A 16,963-nucleotide genomic window follows, 5' to 3' on the forward strand; every position below is an offset into this window, starting at 1 on the left:
GGCCTGACGCCATCACTGCATATTAGGTCATTGTTTATCTGTGAACAGGTGTAACAATAAATTATACATACAAATGCAAGGTAATAAAAGCGCCTAATGTGAGGGAGTGGGTTATGTTTTCGCAGTAAAGACGACGAGAAGAAATTGCAAGATCCTGCCACATGTCTTTTGTTTGATATGTGTTTTGCAGGGAAGACTAGCAGGGTGTAAGATGTTTTATATTTTGAAGGTAGTAGTAGTAGCAGCAGCAGCAGCATTAGTAGTAGTAGTAGCAGTTGTAGTAGTAACAGTAGCAGTAGTAGTATCGCCCCCATTTTCATTCCTGACATTCACTCTCATTTTCCAACAGTCTCTCCCTTCTTAACTCTCCCCTCTTCCTCTCCATCAGTTTCTCCTTGATCTTCCCTCCTTCCTCTATAATTTTCCTCTTCCTTCTTCTAACCCAGACTCCTCCCTTCCTTCCCCTATCCTAAACCTTCCTCCCTTTTCTCTCCTTTCTATGTCTTTCTCCTTTCCTACCTAATTTTCTCTCCATCTCTCCTTTCCTTCTTGACCTTCCCGCCATCCCTCTATAATTTTCCTCTGAGTCATCACCCTACCCAGCGCATATCCGACCCGGGGCTATATAACACGCGGAGGTACCCGATTCAAGCTCAGTGCCCGCGCAACTCGCATCGTGAAAGGTGGCTCTACGTCGCGTTGCTTCCCAGCCTCTTTCACTCAACCTTGCGCTTATCTACGTTGTTTTGGTCGTGATTCCTGATGATGCGTGTGGTGGCGATTCTTCTGGCCAGCCTGTCCTGCGTGGCGGCCTTCCCTGCCTACTTCCTCGCCTACAACAGTGAGTTTTAACCATTAGTTTTCACCTTAACTTGGGCCAGATTTCCTACTCGTGCAGTTGACTTCACATTACTGACTTAAGACAGTACTAAGGCTTGACATCCTTTCTATAGCACTTCTTCGTGACTAGCATCATATTCTAGTGTTAATCTCTTGTTACAGCTCAGCATTCAGGATAGAGAGACGAACAATTTTAGGCCAAGTTGAAGTAGCGAGAGCAAATCAATTGATTATGCTTCACGTCGACAATAGTGTGTGAGTGAATACTAAACAGACTTAAGACCAATTCCTTGTCTTAGCTAAGTTTTTAATCTTGTAAGAAGAGCAAAAGAAGGTGAGTACATTACCTTCCCATGGCTCTTGTTCTTCCTGGGAAAATTATATCTTAGTTACGATGGGGAAATAATCGTAAGAAAGACAGACACATATACCTGTACAGTCCATTCCCAGTTTCGATTAAGATTCTTTTGAGAGAGAGAGAGAGAGAGAGAGAGAGAGAGGGAGAGAGAGAATGATTTTTGTGCATATACTCTCAGAACCCTTCACTAACGAGGCTATTTTTTGGAGGATGGACAAGAAATGGGAGGGTAGGACCTTGTCATGCCTCTTGTCTTTACTGTAAAAAATAATAGCAGTAACGGGAGGGAAGTGATTCTAGGGTGGCGTATGCGTCTTTTTTGTACTGGGATGATGGATTGCTGTGTGTGTGTGTGTGTGTGTGTGTGTGTGTGTTTTCACCTCTATCTTCTGCTTTGCCCACTGCTTTCTCTCTCTCTCTCTCTCTCTCTCTCTCTCTCTCTCTCTCTCTCTCTCTCTCTCTCTCTCTCTCTCTCTCTCTCTCTCTCTCTCTCTCAACAATCTACCGGAAGTCAGGTGTAACGTAATCATACCCTAAATCCGGCGGTAGGGACAGGAGAGGGTTCCCTTCACGTGGTAGCAACGATATTAAGGGGGGGAGGAGGAGGAGGAACTGCCTGGGTATACAAAATCCCCTCAACTCCCTCCGTAACCCCAGAAAGGAGGATGGGGGCTGTAGAAGGATAGTTCCAGCCTGTAGTCCACTTGGGTCACATCTCACAAGAACCTGCAGAGACAAAAATATTCCAGTGACATTTTTATCTTTTTTCATCTTTTCGACCATTTTCCTCAACTCAGAATAAGTCTCTAGCAGTGAAGGGGTTAAGGAAGGCTTTACCCAACCCCTCCTGCTCCTTGAGAATCCCCTGAGCTGAGTAAAACCGTCTGGAGGTGGTAAGAGTAGGCATCCACCCAGCCCGTACAGACCTTGGAGTTAGGCTGAGATTCAACGTCTTGTGTGTGTGTGTGTGTGTGTGTGTGTGTGTGTGGGTGTGTGTGTGTGGGTGTGTGTTTTCACATCTGTCTTCCTGTTTTTCCCAGTGCTCTCTCTCTCTCTCTCGCTCTCTCCTTCCGTGTGCGTGTGTGTGCGTAAATAGCAAGAACAAACTGAGAATATATACGTCACTAAATTAAATCATATTATGAGTCATTGTCACCCTGATGACGTCACCGCCTTTCACCCTGATGACGTCACCCTCTGATGACGTCATAAAATTATTCTTGTTATGAGCTAGGGTCACTTTTTTCCCTTATTATTTCCCCTTTGCATAATTTCCTTCACCTTTGCTCCCTCTCGCTCCACTTCCTCTCTCTCTCTCTCTCTCTCTCTCTCTCTCTCTCTCTCTCTCTCTCTCTCTCTCTCTCTCTCTTCCTCCTCCTCCGCCTCCTCCTCCTCCTCAGTGCTTCACCGTCATCACATTTTTTTTTATTCATTTTTCCTCTTATAGGCAAAACAGTACGTTCCCCGAGCCTTGTCATTATCATCATCATCGTCATCATCATCGTCATCATCATCATCATCATCATCATCATCATCATCATCGTCATCATCATCATCATCATCATCATCATCATCATCATCATCATCATCATCATCATCATCATCATCATCATCGTCATCATCATCATCGTCATCGTCATCATCATCATCGTCATCATCATCATCATCATCATCATCATCATCATCATCATCATCATCATCATCATCGCTCTAATTTTCTATGTTGTCATCACCATTATTATCACTCTACAGTAATTCTATAGCCTGACCTCATCATCATTATCATCAACCTAAATCCGTCATCATCATCATCATTATCATCATCCTAGTTTTATATTCTGCCATCATCATCATCATCATCATCATCATCATCATCATCATTATCACCATCCTAGTTTTATATCCTGCCATCACCATCATCATCATCATCATCAGCATCATCATCAGCCTAATCTTGTCTTCTGTCATCATTATAATCTTGTGTCCCGTCCTCATCATCATCATCATTATCATCATCATCATCATAATCTTGTCTCCCATCATCATCATCATCATCATAAGTCCCGTTCCTCTGCAGTTCACCATCCTTTTGAGAGACGGGAAGTAGAAGAGGGACATTTGTACAACCAGGCAGTGGATCGCCCAGTTATATCAGTGCCACCACGTGAAGGCGACCCTCTAGAGCGCACCTGGGGAATCAGAATGACGTAATAATGATGTAATAATGACGTCAGAAGGGCACGTGCTTGAACAAGGAAACATTTGTAGGAAAAAAGGGAAAATTGAAGGTTACATGACAGATCTGGATATGCCCTGCTGGTTGCCTCATGGTTCGCTGTATGCAGGTGGAAAAAAGAGGAAAGAAAAGAGCAATAACAGATAAAAATACAAATATAGGGCAATAATAAAAAATAAAGAGTAAAAATGATAAAGAGAAGCAATAAAAATAAAGAGAAATAATAAAGAGTAATAATAAATAAAATTAAAGAGTAATAATGAAAAAGGGCAATAATAAAAAATAGAGAAAAATCAATAAAAAAAGGACAATAAAAACAGCAATAATCAATAGAGAAATAATCAGTAGAAATAAAGAGCAATAATAAAAATAAAGAGAAATAATAACAAATAAAGAGCAATAATCAATGATAAATAAATAAAAATAGAGAGCAATAGTAAAAATAAAAAATAATATTTAAGAAATAAAGAGCAATAATTAATAAAAATAAAGAGAAATAATGAAAAAAATAAAGAACAGTAATAAATTATGGAAAAAATATTAAAAACACGCAAGAGAGAAAGAGAGAGAGAGAGAGAGGTCAGAAGCAAAATAAATCGCCAAGGAAGGGGTGTTGGCAGCCAAGCACAAAATATAAAATGGTTCCTGGTATGCCGAGGGACTTGAAAGTTTAAAGAAAATTCCAAAGGCTTCATGTCTCGTGGAAACCCCCAAAGCGGATGTGTGTGTGTGTGTGTGTGTGTGTGTGTGTGTGTGTGTGTGTGTTGTTTATATGTACGTATGTGTGTGTTTGTATGTGTATATTCATTAATTTGTGTGTGTATGTTCTTTATGTCTATATGTTTATTGTGTGATTACGTGTGTGTGTGTGTGTGTGTGTGTGTGTGTGTGTGTGTGTGTTGTTTGTATGTACGTATGTGTGTGTTTGTATGTGTATATTCATTAATTTGTGTGTGTATTTTCTTTATGTGTATATGTTTATTGTGTGATGAAGTGTGTGTGTGTGTGTGTGTGTGTGTGTGTGTGTGTGTGTGTGTGTGTGTGTGTTGTTTATATGTACGTATGTGTGTGTTTGTATGTGTATATTCATTAATTTGTGTGTGTATTTTCTTTATGTCTATATGTTTATTGTGTGATTACGTGTGTGTGTGTGTGTGTGTGTGTGTGTGTGTGTGTGTGTGTGTGTGTGTTGTTTGTATGTACGTATGTGTGTGTTTGTATGTGTATATTCATTAATTTGTGTGTGTATTTTCTTTATGTCTATATGTTTATTGTGTGATTACGTGTGTGTGTGTGTGTGTGTGTGTGTGTGTGTGTGTGTGTGTGTGTGTGTGTGTGTGTTGTTTGTATGTACGTATGTGTGTGTTTGTATGTGTATATTCATTAATTTGTGTGTGTATTTTCTTTATGTGTATATGTTTATTGTGTGATGGTGTGTGTGTGTGTGTGTGTGTGTGTGTGTGTGTGTGTGTGTGTGTGTGTGTGTGTGCGTGCTCGCTTGGTTATAACCAATGTGTTGTCCTTGGGTTTTGTTCACCTGCTATTTACTTTTTCCCTTCATGTTAGTTACAATTACCCCTGAAAATGACTCATTATCATGCTGGCGATGTACGGAAGGGAAAGAGAATGTGTGTGTGTGTGTGTGTGTGAGAGAGAGAGAGAGAGAGAGAGAGAGAGAGAGAGAGAGAGTGCTGGATATAAAAATGGATGTGTCGCATTGACTGTGTTTGGTAAGAATCTGAATCTAGGTTACTTATCTGTTTATCTATCTATCTATCTATCTGTCTGTCTGTCTGTATATCTATCTATCTGTCTATCTATCTGTCCATCTATCTATCTATCTATCTGTTTACCTGTATATAAGAAGACTCTTTAATCCCAAAGGTGTGGGCACAAACTCATCGCTTCCATGTCACCCTGTCTATCTATCTCTCTATCTATCTGTGTAGGTAGGTAGATGGATAGACAGACAAAGAATGCATAGACAGATACAGAAGAGATAGACACAAATAGACACCCAGAGAGATAGCCCACTTCTCATGCACTGCCTTCTTCCTAAATACATAACACATCAAACAACACATGAAGGAAGAGAGAATGGTGGAGGTCGAGGAACGGGAAACATTCACCTTGAGGGCAGCTGGAAACAACACGGAAATAGTGGCACAATATAGCGATACACAGGAAGGTGAGCAGGGTGTAGGTAATAACCGTGAATCCTGTGTATACTGAGGAATTTGGGTTATTGATGACTTGGAGTAATGCTGTGTTATGCTCTGTTAAATGTGGTACTGGTACTCTACACACTGCTACACTACACACTGCTACTCTACACACTGCCACACTACACACTGCTACACTACACACTGCTACTCTACACACTGCCACACTACACACTGCTACACTACACACTGCCTTACCACATTAACAAACCTCACACTGTCACACCACACACGCACTTCATACTGTCATGCCACACCATATCACACACTACCACACCACAGTCATACCTCACACTGCCACATCACACACACACACACACACACACACACACACACACACACACACACACACACACACACACACACACACACACACGTAGGCTCCTAAGGTCATCTAACGTCCACTGCACACAAACCTTGAGAGAGAGAGAGAGAGAGAGAGAGAGAGAGAGAAGGAGAGAGAGAGACAGACAGTCAGACAGACAGACAGACAGACAGACAGACAGACAGAGAGTGAGACAGACAGACATGCGAATAGACAGTATGATAGAGGGAAGGAACAGACAAATAGGCACAGAACAACACAGACAGGCAGTCAAACAGGTAGACAGTGAGAGAGAGAGAGAGAGGGAGAGAGAGGGAGGTGATACCAGCCAAGGTCTCATTTCCGTATAGTGACCATGATGCAAAGTAGCGTCGCAGCCTAGGTTCACCGTAGCATAGGTGTAGTTAGCAACACACACTACACCTCACAGTCACTCTTTACACTGTCACACTTCACACTATCAAACTACACACATCCACACCACACCGCCACACCTCACAGTCACTCTTTACACTGCCACACTTCACACTGTCAGACTACACACATCCACACCACACTCCCACACCTCACAGTCACTCTTTACACTGCCACACTTCACACTGTCAGACTACACACATCCACACCACACTCCCACACCTCACAGTCACTCTTTACACTGTCACACTTCATACATACTTCACACTACATACGAGACGATAAAGAAGTGTCATACGCAAAGTAACTCGCTAAGGAAGAGGTGTTACGAAGCCTCCTGTATGGCTGAAAGTGAAAGTCTGACGCATCTGTTCCCGTCAACCGATCTTGTGACCGTCGGATGATTTATCGCGGTAACTTTCACTGTCGCTGTCGTAACAAAACTCCCTCTGCGATTTTTCCTTTATTACGAGAGATATTTTACTAGTGGCAATAAAGCCGTGTGAATGTGGCAGGAGTATGATAATAAAGACAACGTTTCTAACCTCCCTGCGTTCAGAATCTGCGAGTGGTTTAATTTGCTTATTACTCCTTGCTGTCCTCTTCTGTGTTATCTAAAATCACCACACTCTGCATGCCTAACGTACAGAACGATATTAGCCAGCCGTATCTAATAACAAATCGCTAAGGAAGATGTGTTAGGGAGCTTCCTTACCCAGCGAGAATACAGATATTACACTCTTCGTCTTCCTTATTAGAACTGGTGTCAAACTCTTCATTAGGTGGGATCTTCTGTTTAAGTATACAAGGCATCATTATCTTACCTCTGTCCCCATCTACACATACGCAGTCACTTTCACCTTCCATTATCAGGAATTTCTCAACTCCTCTTATCAGTAATTTCTCAAGTACCTTAGCTTTTTTTTTGTCCTTAACTCCAGTGACGCATCCATCTTCACCCACAGGAGTACGGCTTAGGACATGGTAGTAAAGGGTTAAGTACCATTTATCTTCACCTTGGAACCATAGTAATCTTACCTCTCTGTCCTCGTCTACACATACGCATGCACTTTCACCTCCTCTTATCAGTAATTTCTCAAGTACCGTAGCCTTTTTTGTCCTTAACTCCAGTGACGCATCCATCCTCACCCACAAGAGTACGGTTTAGGGCACAGTAGTAAAGGGAAAAAAGTACCATTTCATCTTCATCTTGGAACCATAGTAATCTCCCTCGCCGTCCCTCTTACATTTTATCTGCATTAGGGAACCACATAAATCTTCTCCGCCGTCCCACTTGCAACATGAACACAGTCACTTTACGTCGCACTTCTAAACCACAACAACTTTCACCGTGGTAGCGTCGAGGTCGCTGTAAAAAGCTTGTTTATGACTCAGAGCCGCTAAAAAGGGACGTAGTGACGGTGTATCAGCGATGTGTAAACCGCGTAGATGATCCATTCCAAGTGAAAATGTTGGGTGGGAGAGAGGCACAGGTTAGAGATTGTATTCTTCATTTTCTCTAACTTTATGGGCTACACAAAACCCACGTGCAGCCCGAAACATTAGAAAAAATAAAGAAATCGAGCTCTAGCCTGTGTCTGTCTTCCATCCAACGAGATGTATAAACTGTTTCTATTCCATGCTGAAGATTTCGGAGGCTTAGTTTCTGTCTGTCTGTCATCCAGTCCTTGTTTACCTCATCAGGAGCGTAGGACCCGGTGCTAGGCTACTCACTCTCAACACTGAAGGCGTGGGAGACCAGCCTGATTCGCCCCTGAGTCTCAGAATGTGAGTAATAAGCACGACTCCCCTCTCAAAGGCCCCATCCAGCTGATGCGTCTTAACCTACAAAACCAACAGGTGTCATTTGGATATATGGTTACCACCCAGCATAGTATACGGTTTCCTGGGCTACTAGACACTCTTTGGCTTGTCATTCAGTGTAGAGTTACCTGAAGGCAGCACTACATCGAATGAGTGGATAAGCAAACGGAGATGTTTAATTTTACTGAGCGCTATTATTTTTCGTCTCCAAGATATGAAGCAAAAATAATCCTGATAGTGAAGAAATTAAAAACAATCTTCGGTAATTTGTATTCAGTGTGTGTGTGTGTGTGTGTGTGTGTGTGTGTGTGTGTGTGTGTGTGTGTGTGTGTGTGTGTGTGTGTGTGTGTGTGTTGCTATCCAATGTAGGAAAGATCCAGTGAAAGTTTGTCTGTGTGTGGGTGAGTGCACTCGAATGACCTCCACCTTAAAACACACGCACACGCACACACGTTTTTCTCCACGTGACCACACCACAATGCCACACACCACACCTCACTACCACATACCACCACACCACACCACACCACACCTCACAGTCACACAACACCACATACCCTCACACCTCACCACATAACGCCACACCACACAATCATACCACCACACTACCACACCACACTACGCCACACCTCACCACATTCCTACTCTACCAAACCACCGCACTACCACACCAGAACCACACTACACGATCATACAACACCACCACATCAATATTCCTACATGCCCAGCATCCCAAATTCTCTCACTTGTGCCCATCCATCTTGCCCATCACTAGTCATGCCCTCTATTAAAGGTGACGTTTTTATCTGAAGGAACTGGGCAACACGCACAACATGAATACTAAGTCGTGGTTGCATAAAATTTGATGAACCTTAGATATGAGCTAGGAATGAGTCTCCTTAGTTACTAGTCAAATCAGCCTCCAATCTGACTACACCTGGCCATCAACTGCCAGGTCAAATAACCCGTCATCACGAGGTCTATTTATCTATCACTGTTGTCTGACGCTGCATCCGGTGAGGGGTGGGTGACCTACTAAAAGGGTCTCCAGGCATTTCGATCCTTACTCAGTTATATCCCCAGATCCTTCTCTTCTACCAGTCTCTTGTTTCCCCCTTCATTCAAATCTCTTTCCTTTCTTTCCCGTCCTTCCCTCCTTCCATCATCATCATCATCATCAACATCATCATCATCATCAATCCTACCTTTTTTCCCACCCTAGGATGTAATGAGATAGGGTCTAGATAGCCTTGTGGAAAAAAAGATAGAAGGAGAAGGTAGTTGACTAGTTGGCTGGCTGATTCTCCCCTTCCATCTGTCTCATTTGTTGTCTCCATCTCTGTTCTTCTCCTTCTCTTCCATCCCCTCCTGTCCAACTCTCTAATGCAAGACTTAACCGTTACTCCCTGTCCTTCATGTATGCAAAAGGTCAACTCTGGAACTGTCTTCCTCTGCGTGCATTTCCTGCTGCCTATGACCTCCAGTATTTTCAAAGCAGTGTGTCCTGGAGTCTCGAAATGAACGGTTCTTGAATCTGGCTCTCTGTTATCTTGTTTTCCTTTGAGGGAACACTCGGGCATCTGGCCTTTGGTTCCTTCTTCCTTGTATAAGAGAAAAATCCATCTCATCTTATCAAAACGAAGTCAGGAGCAATAGTAGTGTTAGTTGTAGTAGTAGTAATAGTAGTAGCAGTAGTAGAAGTAGTAGTGGTTGTAGTAGCAGTAGTAGTAGTAGTAGTTGCAACAGAAGTAGTAGCAGCGGCAGTAGTAGTAGCAGTAGCAGCAGCAGTAGTAGTAGTTGTTGTAGTAGTAGTAGCAGTAGCATTTCCTGTTGGGGGATAGGGAGGGTGATGAGAGACGTTTGTATACCCGGGCAGCTCCACCACCCGGCTATGTAGGGGCCACCACATGAAGGCTTCCTCTCAAGCACCTGACTTCCTGGTAAATATTTGTACACCTGCGTCATGTCCTTCTGCCTTATCTGACCCGCCAAGACCTGACTCACTGTTTTTGTGTGCAAGAGAGAGAGAGAGAGAGAGAGAGAGAGAGAGAGAGGAATGTGTTTTAATCAGTGTGTGTGTGTGTGTGTGTGTGTGTGTGTGTGTGTGTGTGTGTGTGTGTGTGTGTGTGTGTGTGTGTGTGTGTGTGTGTGTGTGTGTGTGTGTGTGTGTGTGTGTGTGTGTGTGTGTGTGTGTGTGAGAGAGAGAGAGCGAGCGCGCGCGCGGGGGCGCGGGGAGTTTGTTTTTAGCTATGCGGTGTGTGTGTGTGTGTGTGTGTGTGTGTATGTGTGTGTGTGAGAGAGAGAGGGGGGGAGGGGAGTTTGTTTTTAGCTATGCGGTGTGTGTGTGTGTGTGTGTGTGTGTGTGTGTGTGTGTGTGTGTGTGTGTGTGTGTGTGTGTGTGAGAGAGAGAGGGGGGGGAGGGGAGTTTGTTTTTAGCTATGCGGTGTGTGTGTGTGTGTGTGTGTGTTATTTATCAAGCACTGACGTTCCTATCACCATACATATTCAACACAGTACATAATAGCCTGACCACAATGAAATGATGGCAATGTGCTGTGTATTGCAATGGCGTGTGAGGGAGGGCAAGAGGGTGTTGTTGATTTTAGTGTTGCTGTTGTTGTTGGTGGTGGTGGTGGTAGTGGTGGTGGAGGTGAAGCTGGTGTAGTTGTAGCTTCACTCCTTGCCCATGCAGACCCATCGACCACATGTAAGCATCTGTGGGAGAAATGGGTGAGATGATATGAATGTTTATGATGGAGTGAGTTTTGTTTAATCCACCTGCGATACACCAACCGCTGGCTGATCCCTTGCAGCCCTCATACATGTCCTTCCCCTGACTCTCCCTGTTATTCACCAGTAACCTTCGGATCTGCATTGGACACCCAGGTCTGTACACGCATTCGCTTGTATTTCCACCCTTCACAGCGCCCTTGACAAAACGCAGTAACCCAGCTCTCTGACTGCCTACTATTTCTGACTGGTTCTCCATCAGTCTACTATATCTGACTGGTTCCCTGTCTGTTATTTCTGACTGGTTCTCCGTCTGCCTATTATATCTGATTGGCTCTCTATCTGTCTGTTATTTCTGATTGGTAAGACAAATTCCAATCCATTTTCCCCCCATTCAGAGCGTAGGGCACCGAGGCTAGGTTGTTACCCCAGATCATTAAAGAAGAGACCCACCTACGCCTCTCCCCTATTCATTTCACTTTGTTCTGAAGTTGACATCTCTCCATCTTGAATGCTGAGTTGAAAGGACAGATTAATGCTAGTGTATGGTGCTAGTCACGAAGAAGTGCTGTGGAGAGGATGTAGAGCCATATATTATCTTATTCAGTTACATAGTTGCGTGAAAGAAGCTGAAAAAAAAAATTGGGCCAAGTTAAGGGGAACAGGATGTAGCGGTTACATGAGAGAAAAACTTGCAGCCACCTATGAGAGAGAGAGAGAGAGAGAGAGAGAGAGAGTAGCTAGGATGATACAAGCAGAGTTAAGAAGAGTGACCATTGAAACTGCAATAGTAGAAGGCATGAACGAGAGAGAGAGAGAGAGAGAGAGAGAGAGAGAGAGAGAGAGAGAGAGGGGGGGAGGGAGAGAGAGAGAGAGAGAGAGAGAGAGAACCTTTGACGTCCTCTCTTCCATCCAATATGCAAGTCACACTCTCCAATTCCACAAACTTCCTGTGTGAAATCCAATGCCTTGCCTGCCAGAATATTCACCTTGGAGTAAACTGGTGAGTCAGGCAAGAAGACGGTTTTCCTAATCTGAATAAATCCCTCTAACTAATAATCTGAATAAATCCCTCTAACTAATAATAAAGAAGTAAAATGAATAAAAGCTGACATATTCCAACCTCCAGACGACTTTGAACTAGGGTCTTTGGTGGTCTTCGTTGGTCTTTATAAAATCGTCTGTCTCGGAAGGAAATGGTCTTAGGTGATTGTTATATTGTCTTAGTTACGAGTGGATTTTTTGTCGTAAGTCTGGTTATTCCCGAGGACGTGATGGTGACAGGAAAGACAGTGACTTCTGGTGTGCGTGGAAATTGATACCTAAACCAACCTACAAGCCTTTTTTCTCCTCTCTCTCTCTCTCTCTCTCTCTCTCTCTCTCTCTCTCTCTCTCTCTCTCTCTCTCTCACACACACACACACACACACACACACACACACACAAATGAATACAACAAACACAGGTATACAAAATCAATGAGAACAGAAAAAAAGAAAGAAGGAAAATTGTCTCAAGGAAGGAAGGAAGGATGTTTGTCTCAAGAAAGGAAGGATAGAAGGAAGGAATGATGTTTGTCTCAATGAAAGAAGGAAGGAAGGATGTTTGTCTCAAGGAAGGAAGGAAGGTAGGAAGGATGTTTGTCTCAAGGAAAGAAGGAAGGAAGGATGTTTGTCCCAAGGAAGGAAGGAAGGAGGGATATTTGTCTCAAGGAAGGAAGGAAAGAAGGAAGGAAGGATGTTTGTCTCAAGGAAAGAAGGAAGGAAGGATGTTTGTCTCAAGGAAGGAAAGAAGGAAGTAAGGAAAGGTGTTTGCCTGAAGGAAGGAAGGGTGTTGTCTCAAGGTCAGGGTGGAACACAGGCGTCATGCAACTCACCCTCTGCTGTGAATGCTGAATCCTCACTTTCACAATAGCCTCTGTGTGTGTCTTTACCCTACACACACACACACACACACACACACACACACACACACACACACACACACACACACACACACACACACACACACACACACACACACCGCAAAATCTCCCCTTCACACACACACACACACACACACACACACAGCAAAATTTCCCCTTCACACACACACACACACACACACACACACACACACACACACAGCGCAAAATCTCCCCTTCACACACACACACACACACACACACACAGCGCAAAATCTCCCCTTCACACACACACACACACACACACAGCGCAAAATCTCCCCTTCACACACACACACACGCACATCATATTGTACGTGTGTTCAAGGATCCCTTATCATTCCAGCCTCATATCTAATGCTGTCTCTCTCTCTCTCTCTCTCTCTCTCTCTCTCTCTCTCTCTCTCTTCACGATTTGCTCATTTATTCAACCACAAAAACCTCAGAAAAAATGCCTGTGAGAGTATCGCGCGATTACATTCTCCATTTTCTTATATTTTCCGTTTTCTTTTCAGATGGGCGAGGGGGATTGCAACCTTCTGATCTAGACTGCAATCCTTTCTACCCCGGCGGACCTCTCCCTCATAGGTTAGTATTTATTTATTTATTTATTTATTTATTTTTAGAATTAAGGAAGACGATTCTGATTAGCTGAGACAAATGTTAGCAGAGAGGTTATTATTATTATTATTATTATTATTATTATTATTATAGGTGTCGATGTATTAAGCCTAGTATTATTAGTAGTAGTTATGGTAACAGTAGTAGTAGAGCGACTTGTTAAATTCATTCATACAACCGTTACTACTACTAGCCAACTACTACTACTACTACTACTAATAATAATAATAATGATAATAATAATAATAATAATAATAATAATAATAAACTTCATCAAAACTTCCAAATTAGAAAACATCACTTCATCCACAGGTGCAGAAGACGAAGGGTAAACCAGACCTTGCGTAGCCGAAGACGGGACCCGGAGGCCTTGACCGTCCTGGAAATAATAGAAACAGACATGGGGGAGGACGGGCCAAGGGTGGTGGAGGTGGTGGAGGAGGAAGTTGAGTCCCCATTCGCCATCAGCATCCCAGAAAAGAAAACGGATCTGCGTAAGCCAAGATGTCCCCCTCACCAAGTTTACGTTTCGGAGCTTGACATGTGAGTTGGTTTTAATATATTTTTAAATTCTGAGATGTGAGAAATAGCCTGTTAAATTGGTCTACACTTGTATTAAGAAAAATGCATTGTGTGTCAGGGTTTTGCATGTGATGTGGTGAAAAATTAGCGACATCGAAAATGTACCCAATGATTAAGCAATATTCTGTGTGTGTTTACTATCTTATCACTGCCTCATTCAATCGTGTGAGGATCTAGGAACAAAGTGATGGAGCAAAAATCAAGGTCAAATTTCATCGCTTTATCTCATGAGTCCAAAGATCTGGGAAGAAGTAATTCCACTTTGATGCAGGTTGATTAAAAATGAGGGTCAGAAGTCAACGTAAAAGCTTGGGCGCGTTGTCACTGTACAAAGCCAGTCAGGAGACAGGACGTGTGTGCTGGGCATTCCCCAGGTCCTGTCCTCCCCACTTACTCTATTTTTAATCAGCCCATACACCACTGACCGGGCTAATGTATGGCCCGGCCTGCACTATATGTGCAGGGAAACTCTCAACCAAACGTCACTGTGCTATGAGTGTTCATTTTGATCTAGTTTCATCTTGTTATTTTTCATTATTGTTCTCTTCGTGGATGATGATGATGATGATGATGATGATGATGGTGATGATTATGATGATGATGATGATGATGATGATTTCATGTTTAGTGTAAGTTAGTATTCTCTCGTTGCCCATTCTCCTAACATAGTCCCACAGCGAGCATCAAATTCTCATGTTTTAGTGTTTTGCATATTCTAATTTCCCACACACATCATACTGAACATCCTCTTCGTTTCACAGGTGTCTGGACAAGGAGATGAAAACCCTTCCAGCCATATCAAGCCCAGAGAAGACGAAGGAGAAGAAGAAGGAGGAGGAGGAGCCCCAGCCATTCCGCATTATGGAGGTGGGCAGCTTCGTGAAGGAAAAATGCTCTTCCGATCAGATATGGAGCCCGGAAGTGGGGATCTGTATGGACATAAACCCACCAGCGCCACTCCCAGCCATGCCATAGTGCTTTGTATTTGTTTAGGAGTCAAGACCCTTTTTTTATCTCGCTAAAAAAATTACTTGCTAGGTTACTGAATGCTTTAAAATATTTGATAATACACACATACATATATACGTACATACATACATACAGTCATACATACATACGTTCATACACACACTCACAAGGTAAAAAAAAATGACATTAGGTAGAAAATATATATAAATAATAGAGACGTACCAGGAATGCTGGGGTTAAAGGAATGTAGATTAGTACTCGTATATAAATTATTTAATAGACATATAATCAGCACAAGCCTACAGTTACTGTCACATTATTTTTCTGCATTTGCTTCTGAATTTACACACACACACACACACACACACACACACACACACACACACACACACACACACACACAACTCACCAAATAAACCCTGCAACACATCCCTTATATAACTAAACGAATCCAAACTTAACAACGAAAATAGCACATAAAAATAACAGATGAATATATATATGGAAAAGGATATATAAAAATCTAAAAAAAAAAAAAAAGGCCTGAATCCCATATGCATCTCGAATCAAAAATTTGTGTGAAGCAAAACTTGAGTGAAAACTGAGTAGATTTGAATGTATCTGTGTGGAGCATTTCAGTCTCTTGATGGTTCTTGTTTTGTGTGTATCGCATGGCCTGTGAGGTGGAGCTTGAGGATTCCATAAGCTGAATTGGTGAGTGAATGGAAGTGTGGCCCATTTCAGGACAGTAGGTGGTCTGGTCATAGTTCTTGTGAGTGTGTGTGTGTGTGTGTGTGTATGTGTGTGTAAGTGGGCCTCATTTCCATAGACAGTAGGAACTCTGTTCATAGTGTTCCGTGCGTGTGTGTGTGTGTGTGTGTGTGTGTGTGTGTGTGTGTGTGTGTGTGTGTGTGTGTGTGTCGTGAATGAATGTGTAACCTAATAATCCTACAACTTGTCCCTTCCTGTATGTTTGAATTTCCCGCCCTGTTTCTAAAGAGATTAATGTTTTTGTTATGTCTCTAGATTTATATGTTACGTAAAACCAATTAAATTATTATAACGAAGGCCAGAACGATTAGAGATTATATATATGTGTGTAAAATGTCAAATAATTGTGTAATATATGTTTTAGTATGTTATGAATATATATATAGGAATTTATATCGATTATAGCCATTATTTATTTGTAGCTTGTAGGTAACGTTGCTGGACACACACACACACACACACACACACACACGCACACAAGGTGAACGGTATCGCTTGGTATTATCACAAAGTAAACAAGATGGTGTAATCTTGTAGGGGTTACTATCAATTCTCCCAACACCTCTTCCTAAGCGATTTATTTTGCTTATCACACCTTCCGTCCTTTTCTGTGTTACTTAAATCATTCTAATATCAACACACACTGCATTAATAACGTATAAAACGATATTAGCTACTCCTGTCCAAAAATAACTCGGTAGGAAGAAGGTGTTAGGGAACTTCTTTAGCTGACGAGAACACGAACCCATGTCTTTATCACATGGGATAGTTTTGATAGGACCAACAGGACCTTGAACTCCTCTGTATTCCTCTGTATTCCTCATGTGTTATCTTTTTCCTGTTTCTGATTCCTCTGAAACGATGGAAAGCCATGTTAAAATGGTGATATGAAAATCGATCTCTAACTAGGGGTGAAGTTGCCATCTCTCCACCTCGACCGCTGAGTTATGGCAAGAAGTTAACACAGGGATATGGTGCTGTACTCTTTTCACTCTAACTTGACCGAAAACTGCCATCGCTGAACCCTGAATGCTGAGTTATGGCAAGAATTTAACAAAGGAATATGGGGCTATACTCCTTTCACTCTTACTTGACCTAAAACTGCCAACTTTCAACCTAGAATGCTGAGT

The 16,963-nt window shown here is 42.5% G+C and overlaps 1 protein-coding gene across 1 annotated transcript; it reads left to right on the forward strand.

The window, feature by feature from the left end:
* The first annotated feature begins 669 nt into the window (after positions 1-669).
* On the forward strand, positions 670-15,088 carry LOC145398181 (uncharacterized). Its single transcript, XM_080271132.1, has 4 exons — positions 670-841; positions 13,406-13,478; positions 13,824-14,054; positions 14,855-15,088. Exons 1-4 carry the CDS (start codon positions 763-765, stop codon positions 15,066-15,068), a joined length of 597 nt encoding a protein of 198 aa, XP_080127258.1. The 5' UTR covers positions 670-762; the 3' UTR covers positions 15,069-15,088.
* The last annotated feature ends 1,875 nt before the right edge of the window (positions 15,089-16,963 follow it).

The sequence above is a fragment of the Coenobita brevimanus genome, chromosome 44 (genome assembly GCF_032717465.1).
Source record: "Coenobita brevimanus isolate Jiangsu-jjx chromosome 44, ASM3271746v2, whole genome shotgun sequence".
In the NCBI taxonomy this organism is placed as follows: Eukaryota; Metazoa; Arthropoda; class Malacostraca; order Decapoda; family Coenobitidae; genus Coenobita; species Coenobita brevimanus.